Source organism: Gavialis gangeticus, unplaced genomic scaffold (assembly GCF_001723915.1).
Source record: "Gavialis gangeticus isolate Ggan-Ray unplaced genomic scaffold, GavGan_comp1, whole genome shotgun sequence".
NCBI lineage: Eukaryota > Metazoa > Chordata > Crocodylia > Gavialidae > Gavialis > Gavialis gangeticus.
The window spans coordinates 74,373,825-74,387,072 of NW_017729024.1; the positions used below are offsets into that span (position 1 = coordinate 74,373,825).

Genomic DNA, 13,248 nt, shown 5'->3' on the forward strand with positions numbered 1-13,248 from the left:
TACTTTCATCTAGCCTGTATTTCTTTAGCATACTAATGAGAATGTCATGGGAAACTGTCAAAAGCCTTGCTATAGTCAAGGTATATCACATTCACTACTCTCTTCTCCATCCACAAAGTTAGTATGTTATAGAAGGAAATCAGATAAGTAAGGCATGAATTGCTCTCAGTGAATCCATGTTGGGTGTTCCTGATCACCTTGTTTTCCTCTCAGTGCTAAGAAATAAATTCCTTGATGACATGCTTCATGATCATCCCATGCATCAAGGTCAGACTGATCAGTCTAATTCCCCAGATCCTCCTTTTTCCTTTTCTTAAAAATGGGAACTATTCTTGCCTTTTTACAGGACCTCACCCAACCTCCAAGAGTTCTCAAAGATCTCTTTATCCTTTCTATAACTCTTGTTTGCTGGGATTCTTGATACTCATGTTTAAATATAAGAATGTTAATCTTTTTCTGAATCATGCTAAGCTTCTGGCCTTGAAAATATTGCTACCACTTAATTCCACTAAGCTGAGTCATGTGAAACAGTATCTCTCTCATCACTTCTGAATTTTTCACGTTTTAGTTTTTGTTAACCATACCATCACTCTTGAACTATGAGAGTAGAATAGGAGGTTCCTATATAACTACAGATTACTTACCCAGTACTAGTATTATTAACACAAGTATTAATGCTACTGATAGTCTCATTATGCCTTTTTATCCATAAACATACCCATATATAAATACTGCTTAAATAAGTTAAGTGATGCACAAAATTGTATACAGTACTCCAGAGAGTACTCATACTCTGTTGATCATTATTCCCATTTTACCAATAACCTGAGATATAAAGGTAAAAGGTGACTTGTTCCAAAGAAACCACAAGCCAGAGAAAGAACAGGGAAAAGAATCAAGGCCTCTGGAGTCTGTCCCTTCTTCCATCCAGTAGGCCAAACTGGCACTTTTTTAATGGAGTGTGTGACAATTCAGTATATTGCCACCTGACAAATTTTGTTTATTCTCTGTAGTTGTCCAAAGATAATCTATAAATGTATTAGAAAAAAGCTTTTTATAAGCACCTGAAAATATACTTTACCACTTGAAGGAATTACTATATTTTCTTCAAAATGATCTATCCGTTTTTGTTAAAAGATTCCAGTTAGTACTAAGCAGTAATGCTTTAGTGCTTAGTACATTACAGTTGGTAGTAGTAACCTTTCCAGTGATAATTTACTAGAACAGTGGAGCAGTTTCCTCAGATGTGGACATAAACCAGGGCCCTAAGCCACCTGTGTGTACATATGCCAGTGGTGGCCAATGTAATTGGCCTTTAGAGGGTAGATGTGAGCTGACACGCAGGCGTTTGTGACACTCCCCCAACTTGCTAATAGCCTAGCACAGGAGAGGGAATTGGACCACAGAGTACCTCTACTTAACCATGTCACTTTCACATCTTGTGCTCCATTGCACATAGCATAAGTTAGAGGAGCCTTGTCACCTGCTTACTCCTTTGGGTAATGTGAAAAATTTCATGAGAGAACCTAAATATATTGTAGGAGGGTGGCTGGGTCTATCTCGGTTCCCCTCAGAACGTGCCTACCATGACTTTGATTGAAAGAAAAAGATGTTCAGTTTTACACGTTGAGGGTGAGAAAACACCACAGACCACCCAGATGATAAATTTCCCAGGGCTGGCTTAATTCATAGCAGGGCTATATTGTTGCTTCCTCCACGCTAATTGCCTCATTAGCAAGGGAAGTGATACAGCTGCTCTAATTAACTCTTAAGTCAGGGAGTGTCCTGGCCGCATTAATCCATCTCCACCATGCCAATTAACTCATTAGTGGGGAGTGTCTCTATTGCATCTATCAGCTCCCAGCAGGGAAACGTCTTTGCTGCAGACTCCCCATGTTCAAAAATGAGCCCATCACAGTCTTTAGCTGCCTGGTGGGGCAACCGGCCCTGCACAGCTCTCGCCCTCCACACGCCACCCCAAGATCCTCTGCCTTGGGGTTCTTCTTGCCACTTTGTTCTCCGAGAGCTCCGGGTCCTCCCTGGGCTGCCCATGTCATTCATGGGCTTTGGATAAGTAGCTCAACTCCATACCGGCTGACCGCAGCTCTTCTGTCACCAGTCCTTGGCCCTCCTCTAGATGCCATCTTTCTTCCTCTCCCCCGTCTCTCTTTTCAGTGGTCTCCTCCTCCTCCTCTCCCAGTGTCCGAGGGCAAAGTGCGTTCCCTCACAGCCAGGCTTATGCAGGCGGCAGTGGGTTGATTACTGTAATTTTTCCCTGGGTGTGTTAACTCCCCTCACCCATGTGGGGTGCTCCCTGTGGTTACCTGGTCCCATGGCTGCCCTAGTAACAGGGCTTCTGCCAAAGCCCCTGTTACACACCTCTCCCCTTAGTTCAACAAATCTCAAAATCCATCTCCTGCCTGGCTCTTAGTCAGGGTGTCGTCTTGTCCTTTTTCCATGTGGGAAAGGAAATCGATGTTCCCATTCTTCTTCTTTGCTTGATGTCTCACAAGAGACCACCTCAGTCTGGCATTAGCCAGTTTGGCTGTTTGTAGCCAGTGTAAGGGTACAGTCTGGGATTAATACAAACTCCTGCCCTATTAGGTAGTAACAAAAGAGTTCTACCCCCTACTGGATGGCCAGGCTCCTGTTAAATCATGGAGTATCGTGGCTCCGCCAGAGACAGCTTTTTGCTGGTGAAGGCTATAGGCCTTTCTCCCCCCCCGCCTTCTTCGTGGAAGAGGATTGCTCCCAAGGCAATGCCTGATGCATCTGCTTGCAGGAAGAAGGTTTTCTTGAAGTCTGGGGTGTACAGAACTGGGTGTTGGCATAGGGCTTCTTTCACTTGCTTGAAGGCTTGGGGGACCCTGAGGTTCCACTTGATCGCATTCCTTTGGCCTTTGGTCAGTTCTGTCAGGGGTGCTGCCTTTTCCGAAAAACCCTGGATGAACCATCTGTAGTAATTGGCGAAGCCAAGAAACTATCGTAATTGCTTTAGTGTCCAGAGAAGGGGGTATTGTCGGATTGCCGCCGCTTTGTCTGCCACAGTTCTTATGCTACCTTGCCCCACCATAAAGCGTTTCTCTTTTACCTAATGCACGTTTCCAGGGGTTGGTTGTTAGTCTGGCCTGTCAGAGTTCTTCCAGGATTTTTTGCAGATGCTGGCCATGGGTTTCCCAGTCCCAGAAAAAAACAATGATGTGATCGATATATGCGGCAGCATACTCTTGATGGAGTGCTAGCAACTGGTCCATCAGCTGCCGGAAGGAGGCGGCCACCTCATGCAGTCCGAATGGCATCCATTTGACTTGGAACAGGCCCCAGGGGTTCCCGAAAGCCATCTTTTCTTTTTCCACTGCAACTATCGGGATCTGCCAGTAGCCCTTGGTCAGGTCCAAGGTAGAGAGATACTGGGCCTGGCCAACTTCCTCTAGCATGTCATCCACCTGCAGCATCGAGAAAGCATTGGATGTTGTGATTTTGTTCACCTTGTGGTAATCAATGCGGTCATATCGAGCCATCTGTCTTTAGGACCACTAACATTGGGCTCCTCCAGGGGCTCCTGGACTCTTTGATTCCTAGCCTACTCATCTGGTCGACTTCCTGCCGGACCACGGGCCACAAGTGTCAAGGGAACCTCCTTCTGTGGTTGTGTACAATATATCCCGGCAGGGTCTGAATACAATGTTCTACTTCCTAGGCTTCTCCTGGTAACTCTTTGAAGACATTTTGGAACTATGTTATCAGGGCCTTTAGGTTCTCTTACTATCTAGGGCTGAGCTGGTCATCGACCTCTGGTCTAGTTGGGGATCCCTCTGTTTTTTGGAGCACCCCAGTTTCTTCTCCTTCTAGCTTGCATACCTCCTTCATCCACCCTTCCCGTTGACGCCATCTTCTCAGTAAGTTAATGTGGTACATTTGCTTCCTATGGGTGGGTTCTGTCCAGAAGACTTCATAGTTTACTGGCCCTGTGCGCCTGGAAACCTGAAAAGTTCTCTGACACCGTGACAGTAGCTTGTGGGGATTATCGGGCAGTAGCACAAGCACCCAGTCTCCTACCTGGAGTTCCCTTTCAGCAGCCCGTGTGTCATAATGTTGCTTCTGTCTCTCCTGGCTCTATCCCAGGTTCTTCTGGGCTCTCTCTCTGAAGCTGGCCATGGCTTGGGGCTGGGCCACGTCCCCTGGCCCCGTTTCCCATCCTTCACATATTATATCCAACAGTCCCCTTAGACTGTGGCCATAGGCCAGCTCAAATGGGGCCTACCGTGTGGATGCCTGGGGGGCCTCCCTGATGGAGAAGAGTAGGGAAAGTATTATCACATCTCATCCCCGGGGGTCCCCTTGTACGCAGGCCCGTATCATCCCCTTCAGGGTCCGGTTAAGGTGCTCCACCAGGCTGTCCATCTGGGGTTGGTAGATGGAGGTTCGGAGCTGCTTGACCTTCAGGGTGTTGCATATTCCCCTCAGTATCTTGGATGTGAAATTCTTCCCCTGGTCAGTGAAGATTTCCTTGGGGATCCTAACCCACGTGATCCAATTCACAAGGGGCCTGGCTGTCGCAGTGTCTGTCACCAAATGTTAGGGGTACTGCCTCGGGGAAGTGGGTGACATAGTCAGTAATTACCAGGATGAATTGATACCCCACCCGGCTATGGGGGAATGGCCCTGCGATGTCCAGGGCGACTCTGTCAAAAGGGGCAGGGGCACTAACGGGGCTTTTAGGGGGTTTGCCCCCCCCACCCCCCGTTTTCTGGCATTTGGGGCACTGTGCGCAATACTTTTCCACCATCTTATAAAAGCCAGGCCAGAAGACCCATTGCTTCAAGTGGGCTTCTGTCTTATCCTGTAGCAGATGCCCCCCCTTGGGAAGCATGTGTACAACCTGTAGCAAGTCCTCCCAGTACCTTTGGGGGACCAAGATCTGCCATCGTTCCTTCCCATCTTCCTTGTCCTCCATATGGTACAGGATATGCCCCCCCTACCTCAAACCGAGGGCTTCGTCTCATCTTCCAGGGGTCCACCACCTCATCTTCATTTTTGGCCAGTTGAGATTGCCAGATGTTCTGGAACAGGGGTTCCTGTTTTTGCTCTTCTCAGAAGTACCCATCCCTTATGATCTGTTCCACGTCAAGGTCCTTTCCTCCTTCCTCAGGGATTCTGAAGCAGGCCGCTTCTGGGTCCTTCTCCCATTCCCCTGCTTTCTTCACTAGGATCTGAGGAACCACCTCCTCCATGTGGGGCCAATCAATCCCTAGGAGCATGGGGCAGGGGAGGATCTTGGCTAATCCCACTGCGATCTCCATGTGCCCCAGCATTGTGAGCCAGATTTGTTGGTGCTTATATGTATATGAGGCCCCATGAATGCAAACCATACTCACAGGACTCTCAGGGCTCCCCAGCGATGGGATGACATCTGCCCCTATCATGGAACATGTGCAACTTGTGTCGACAGTGGTGGGGATGATGGTATCCCCCACCCTGACTTCGACCACAGGCTTGTTCTGGTGACCTGGTCCCTTGTGCTGGCCAAAGCTGCAGTCCATCTTCGCATTGTGGGGGCTGTCCATCAACGCCTAGACTTGGGATCTTCGTGGGCAAAACTGAGATATGTACCCTTTCTCTCCACACCTGTAGCATACTGTTTGTCTGGAGTTCCAGGTCCAGGGTTCACAACTGTGGGCCCAGGGGCTATCTTCCCTCCTCTCCTGGCTGGGTTCTGCCAGGCGGTGCCCCATCCCAGTTTCCCCTGGGCACTCCTTCCTAGGAGTATCCCCCTCTCCCTTTGCCGCAGCATAATCCTCAGCCAACCGCAGAGCCTCCTCTACCGTCTTAGACTGGTGGCGCTGTACCCAGCGATGGTTGTTGCTTCTGAGGTTGGTCAAGACTTGCTCCAATACTATAAGGTCCACCACTCCTACCGTTCAGGTTTCTAGTTGCAGCCACTGCTCTACTAGGTCCCTGCAGGTCTGGGCAAGCAGGCGCAGGCAGGATCCCTCAGCCCCTTTTCGGACCTGGAACTTCTGGCAGTATGTTTCAGGGGAGATCTCAAGGTGGTATAATATCATTTTCTGATAGTCCCAGGCCTTGGCCTTGGTGAAAGCCTGATAGGCCACTTATGCTGGCCCAGTGAAAAGGGGGCCTGTCTGTACTGCCCAGCTGCTAGGATCCCATTTTGCAGCCGTGACCATCGTCTCGAAGGCTTCCAGGTATGCTTCCACATCGTCTTGGGGGGGTATCCTGGGGAACCTGGCCCCTCCCCCTCCTCTCCCCAGCAACATCTGTTGGGCCTCGATTTTTTTCGTTCAGGTCCTGCTGGCGAGAGAACAGCTGGATCCATGCCTTGCTGCCCTATAGGAGTCATAAGGTGATACTGTGAACCTGTTGCCAGTCTGTCAGGGTTTGGGTGTCAGTGGACTCCATGGCTCTTCGGGTTTTCTAGGCTTTCCTCGCCAAGGCACCAGTTTCTGTGGGAGGGTGGCTGGGTCTGTCTCGGTTCCCCTCAGAACATTCCTGCCACGACTTCGATTGAAAGAAAAAGATGTTCAGTGTTACCCCTTAAGGGTGGCAAAACACCACAGACCACCCAGATGGTTAGTTTCCCAGTGCTGGCTTTATTCATAACAGGGCTATATTGTTGCTTCCTCCATGCTAATTGCCTCATTAGCAAGGGAAGTGATACAGCTGCTCTAATTAACTCTTAAATCAGGGAGTGTCCTGGCATGCCAATTAACTCATTAGCGGGGAGTGTCTGTACTGCATCTATCAGCTCCCAGCAAGGAAGCATCTTCACAGCAGACTCCTGGTGCCCGAAAGTGAACTCGTCTCAGTCCTTAGCTACCTGGTGGGGCAGGTGACCTGCGTGGCTCTTGCCCTCTGCATGTTGCCCTGGGACCCTCTGCCTCAAGACTTCTTGCCACCTTGTTCTCCAGGAGCCCCAGGTCCTCCCTGGGCTGCCCCTGCTGTCCATGGGCTTTGGGTAAGTACCCAGGCTCCTTACCGGCTGTCCGCGGCCCTTCTGTGTCACCAGTCCTCAGCCCTCCTCCGGATACCGTCTCCCTTCCTCTCCTTCTCTCTTTTCTCAGTGGTCTCCTCCTTCTCCAGTGCCCAAGGGCAAACTGCATTCCCTCGTAGCCGATCTTATGCACGCAGTGGTGGGTTACTTACCCTAATCTCTGGGTTTAGTAACTCCCCTCACCTGTGTGGGGTGCTCCCTGTGGTTACCTGCTCCTGTGGCTGCCCTAATAACGGGGCTTCTGCCTACGCCCCTGTTGCAATATATTTTTTAAAAATCCATAATTAGAATCCACTTAACTAGATATCATCAAACAATTTGCCCTGTGGAACCCTGTTTCCTTAAGTAAAGAAGACATGAGAAAAGTGATGGACCTTACTGATGAGCCCGTTATGAGCTTCATAGAAATATTTATTGATCATTTTGGCATTCCTCATATCAATTGCATCTGCTTAGAAGATAAAGAAATTCCATCAAAGCATTAAGCTGTTTTGTGGTTCACAAAGTCACCATCAGTTCCCATCCCAGCTCTGCATAGAAGGTAGAGTCAGATTTCCACCTATCACAAAAATATTTTGCATCCTAGGAAAGTATGACTCTCTATATCAGGGGTGGGCAACTGTTTCATGTGGAGGGCTGCTTACCGAGTGTGGGCAAGCTGTTGAGGGCTGCATGGATAGCCCCGCCCCTTGACAGGGGAACCAATAGAGAGGAATCCTAGGTATCTGGACCTCTTTGGCAAGGAGCCCTATTCCTGAGCAAGTATACAATTCCACATTGTGAACTATCCATTATTGGCCTGATACAACTTCACTCTATACGATTGTACAGTCAGTTTTTAATGTGCTCCTCTACCTCTACTTTTGGTTATATCAGATGAGAAAGTCATGTCCAAAAAAAGTATCAATTTCCACCACAGTTTTAATAACTATCACCATACAGGTGATACACATATTCCTTTATGGCCTAGGACTACTACCAATATTGGGTTCCTCCCCTTTGGCCTCTGTACTATCCCATGAGTGTTTACAGAAGTTCTTGTGATTGTAGTGATGCACCACAAGAAGTCAGAGATTGTCGTCTTTCCTTACTTAGATGACTAATTGATGATAAAAGTTTTACAGCAGAATGCATATTGACCAACCTTTGGGTGACCATAAGACTTCTGTTCACTAGATTTCATAGTAAATTACCAAAAAATCTATACTAATGCCAGTTCAGTCCTTTAACTTAGAAGGGACTCTCTTGGGCACAGTAGTCACCAGGATGTTTCTCCCACAGAGGTATTTTCATGCGATGAGGAGACAGATTATCACCCTAGAAGAGCAGACAAGGGACTCGATAAGATTGTCTCTCTCCCTCATCAGCCACATGGCATCCTGCACTTTGTGATGCCATATGTCAGACCTCAAAGAGAGACAAACTTGTCTACAATCTATCTACTTTCTGAGATGAAGAGTAACAATACCTATATCTGCTCTGTCCTCAGTGAGGTAGTAAACCAGTTGAGCAGTCGTGTCAATCCACCCTAAGCTGGAGATCAAGGATTCAGTCCTCATCCAAGTGTTCACAGCATGGCAAGTTTCCAAAAATAAACATATTTGCAATGGAGTGGAATGCAAAGTGCCAGCTGTTCTGCTCCAGGGTAGACTTTGAGGATGAAGGGAAGAGGGACAGAGCAGTCTACGATCCTTATCTCATGCCTTCCTGATACCATGGGTGGATAGGACCTGTGGTACCTTCTTCCCTAATCACATTAACCTGTGAATCATAACAGATGTATACCAGGATTGGACCAGAATTGTGTTGATATAACTAGCCTGGCCAAGACAACCCTGCTTTCAGAATCTCCTCCTGTACTCATATCGATAAGTACAGTACAGTCGCAACTTACACGCATTTAACTTAGGCGAATTCAGCTTTACGCACTCGGCTGCTGGGGCTGGCCGCTGGGTGCCGTCTGGGGCACAGCACGTAGTGCAGCACCGCGTGGTATTGCCTGCACACACGGGCATGGTTGGGGGGCTCACATTCAGCTGGCCACTTTGCCCAGGCCCGGTGGTGGCAGCTGCTCGGCGCCGAGCCCAGCAATTTCTGCTATATGCGATTTCAACTATACATGCTGACTTCAGAACATAACCCCTGCGTAAGTTGTGATTGTACAGGATGTGTTCCCCTGCTGCTGCTTCATGACAAACACCCTCAGTGGAATGGCAGAGGGTGCCACTCAGACCAGCTTGTACTCTGACAACATTAATTTTTGAGGGTTTTCTCACAGTTAGAGTGAATCTGCACCAAACCTTGTGTTAGGAATGTCTTAACACATAACAGAAGAAGTTTCCATGAGTTCTTCTAGCTTGTGAAACAGCTCTCCTCAAGGTGCCCAATGCAGGTTATTTCCCCAGTATTGTCACGAATCCCATGTATTTTAGTTTAAATGTCGGAACTGAGAACCAGGTATATATCCCTCAATTTTATCTGGCAGCACTCTTACCCATTGTCCCCCCAAACAGAAGATCAGCTGTTTTTCTTGCACCTGTTGCACTGAGTTTCCTAAAAGAGACAAAAAAGGTCTTCCCATATGTCAAGAATCTAGCCTGCCAGTGAGATCTGATGGCAGTAACACACCCACTAGGTGAACCAGTAGTATCTTCTTTGTTCTAATGTCGATCCATGAAGACTGTTTTCCTGCTGGTGATCACCTCCATCAAACACATTTATGAGATCCAAGCCCCAATACTGGATCCTTTGTTTATGGATTTATACAGAAAAGTGGCATTCTGTACCCAAATTCCTGCTACAGGTGATTTCAGCACATTTCATTAGTATTCTTTCCCCCCAGTTGTATAATTCAGGATCTAAGGGCACCCTTCACATGTGCAACATGAAGAGCTCTGGTTTATTAGAGACAGAGGATCAAACCTTTGAGAAAGCTCCCCCTGCCTGTTGGAGGTCATAGCCACAGATTCAGGGGTTCATCTGGCTTTTAGATCCCCTGAATTTCTCCAACTCAATTTCTAGTTATATCAGCCCAGATAAAGGCTTACCCTTCTTTTGTGATAACTGCATTCCACCAGGTCCTCCAGCTGCCTTTGCTGCTTCCTTCCATAGGGTTTTTGTGACATTTATAGTCCGGCAACATGAAGTTTAGCATATACCCTTATTGTGTAATTGTGGAGGCCTCCTAATGTGACATTGCCTTTGGTACAGCAGTACTCTGTCAGTCTTTGCCTAAGTAGACTCCAAGTCCCACCTGCAAATATGTGGACAGGTATTTGAAGGAGAAAAAGAAATGATTTAACAGTAACTGGACTTCCTTCATCATGTTTTCATGATTTGTCCACACACTCCTATAAACCCTATACTCCTTCACCTTTTCTTCAGAGTCTGCCTGTTTGAAACTCCTTTTGATTTAAAAAAGATAATCTACCTGGGGAGCCAGATTGCATACTTTGTCCTTCATAACCTTGGTGTATGTGTGGCTGCAGGGGGGGTGGCAAGGGAAGCAAGAGGCGGCAGGCAGGCAAGGAGAGGAACACTGTCAAAATATCTGCAGTCAAAAGGATCAGGGGCTGATCCTGATGTAAGAATGCACTTTGTGTGCAACATCTCAGAACCCCAGTTACCAGTAACTTCCTTTATCTTTGTCATTGCTGTTCGCAGTAATAACATGCATATAGTTAATAGAGAAATACATTGGGTTTGCATATAGTTAATAGAGGAATGCCTTGAGTTTACCAGCCTAAACCCAATATTTGTATTTCAGGCCAATTGGAAGTAATCATGGACCGTCGACTTATGCAGGATGACAACCGTGGCCTTGGACAAGGTGTCCAAGATAATAAGATTACAGCTAATCTCTTCCGACTTCTACTAGAGAAAAGACATGGAGTAGATGCGGTAGGAGTAATTACAGAAATGTGTTAACTATATTTTTAAATAAAACTAAATATTTATGTTGTTTCTACAGTGTTAAATTTAACAAAAAATTGACATATCTGACCAAGCAGAATTTTCTCATGTAATGTAAATCAGGAAAGGTTGAGATTCTGATATAGGATAGAAAATAGCTTGGTTGCTTTCCTGTTTTTTGCAGCAGTTAACCTTTGAATTCTCCCACCTCTTTTCTTCTACTTTGTGTTTTTACTCTTCTTTCATTTCTCTTTTTTAAAACAGTTGGGAAGGACAAATTGATTGTCATGTACAAGCAGAAAGTAATGACAGCTGTTGAAATACTTGAGTAGATTTAACTGAGCATACGATTTATAAAAATGGGGAATGGTATATTGAGCTTATGATGACTATACAAATAAGTTGGAATGAATTTATTTTACATGGATATCATTAACCATTGGTTATGGTGAAGACACTTGAATGGTACCACTTGAAGATAAACTCCAGTACTTTAAGATTAGAAGATTCTATTCATGAGCCCCTAGTTTACATCCTTCAATATAACACACAAACCATAATATTGTACTTCTAATGTCTATGTCAAGTCCATAAGTTTGTGTTGACTAGGAACCTGTAGAAAAGTATCTAATATTTATTTGAGACCTCATTAGATAGGGAAAACAACATATCTTTTAGAAGTTTGTTTCAAAGCTAAATCCACTCCAGGGTTTTTTAAATAAACATGCCATAATACCGTTCTGAATGTGTCTAGTTACAACTGTGGAATCTTCTTCACTCCATAAGATTAAAGAGGCATCTGCTTTCAGAAATTCATCTCTTTTTGTACTTAAAAACCATAATCAAGTCACTTCTTAACCTTCTCTAATAAAGTACATATCTTAAGATTTTAAGACTACAGTATCTTATCTTTCAGGATGGCTGTCACTTCTCTGTGGCCCTGAAAGCAGAAGGGGTGGAGTCCATTTTTAACCCTCTCACACCCTGAGTACTTTGACTTGGCTCAGAATAAGTGAGCTGCTGCATGCAGTCTAGTATTTTGATAACGTTTGTGGTATGGAAACCACTTTTATTATTTACAGGAATTTATTTAAAGAACTTCTTAAAGTAAAGAAGTAACAGTCTTGCCTACTGCCTTTGTAAGGTTCTGGGCCTAGCCTATTTGCTGTCCTGCCACAAAGGAAATTTTGCTGCCTTACCTAGACACTCGTTACAGGAGTGTCTCACAGTCTTTGTCTCACAGTCTGCTATAACTCTGATTTTATTCTAAAAGCAAGGTGCATATTTTATTCAGTTGTGTGTAGTGTACAAGAAAATATGGTAAGTGCACCATTAAAGTTATGACTTGTCAAAATAAAGATGACAAATAATGTAAAAGTTAAGGTTCCCAGAATAACTTTAATTCTTCTACATTTCATGTACTATATTATGCGTTTGTAATCTGTTTTTCATTAAATCACAGAGACCCGATTTAGATTTCCCAAGTACAAACATGAATACTAAGTTCATGATTTCCAAAAAGTGCAAAATATATGGCTGCAAGGCAAGCTGGATAGTCAGAAAATACTCTAATCTCTTCTTTTTCCCATTGATTGATGCTAAGTACTTGTGTACTTTTTGGCTTTTATTATTGGGCATATAATTATTTTCAGCTTCCCAGAGGTGGAAGAATTGGATAGACCAGACAGAAATGATATGTAGAAAGAGGTCAAAGAAGTGTTCAAAAGGCTGTTGCTATTCAGCTCTTTTTATAGATAGATTGGCAATAATCCCTTTTTAACCAATTGTTTTGTTCAACCATCACAGGATATAATGTAAATTTCTTTCATTATAGCCACATGATTTTTGTTGTTCATCACTGATTCCAAAGAATGTATTTTCTAGTATGGCACACTGACTTAATGCTGTGGAAACCTTCAAATGGAGGGCAGAGGGTGTTTAGCAAAAGAAAAGATATCACATGTAATTTATACCAGCTAGTTGGTTTAAAGACATTAATTTTTCAAACTTTAAGTACATTATGAATGACCTGAGGTCTTCAGGGATCATCAGACTATCATGTGGAAAAGGAACCTTCCCTAGCATTATTCAACATAATTTATAAGTAGTTTAGAACAATGGTAATTTTCAGTGCTGATATAGTTAGTAAATGTTTCAGATATCTGTTCAGTTTTACAAATATTTTAGTTTTCGTGGGATTATATATGCAATACATGTGTTAAAAATGATTCCAGAGAACCATGTGATATGTAAGTGAATAAACAACAATTGCGACTTGATAAATTCAGGAGTTTCTAGATTAAGAATTTTAAGTGCCATGAAAA

The 13,248-nt window shown here is 45.0% G+C and overlaps 1 protein-coding gene across 1 annotated transcript in view; it reads left to right on the forward strand.

The window, feature by feature from the left end:
• Window positions 1-13,248, forward strand: part of MAN2A1 (mannosidase alpha class 2A member 1) — a 305,918-nt gene that overhangs the window by 245,153 nt on the left and 47,517 nt on the right. Inside the window, exon 19 of the mRNA XM_019517247.1 lies at window positions 10,779-10,912. Coding sequence (XP_019372792.1) covers window positions 10,779-10,912 — 134 coding nt within the window. The remainder of the gene's footprint in view (window positions 1-10,778; window positions 10,913-13,248) is intronic.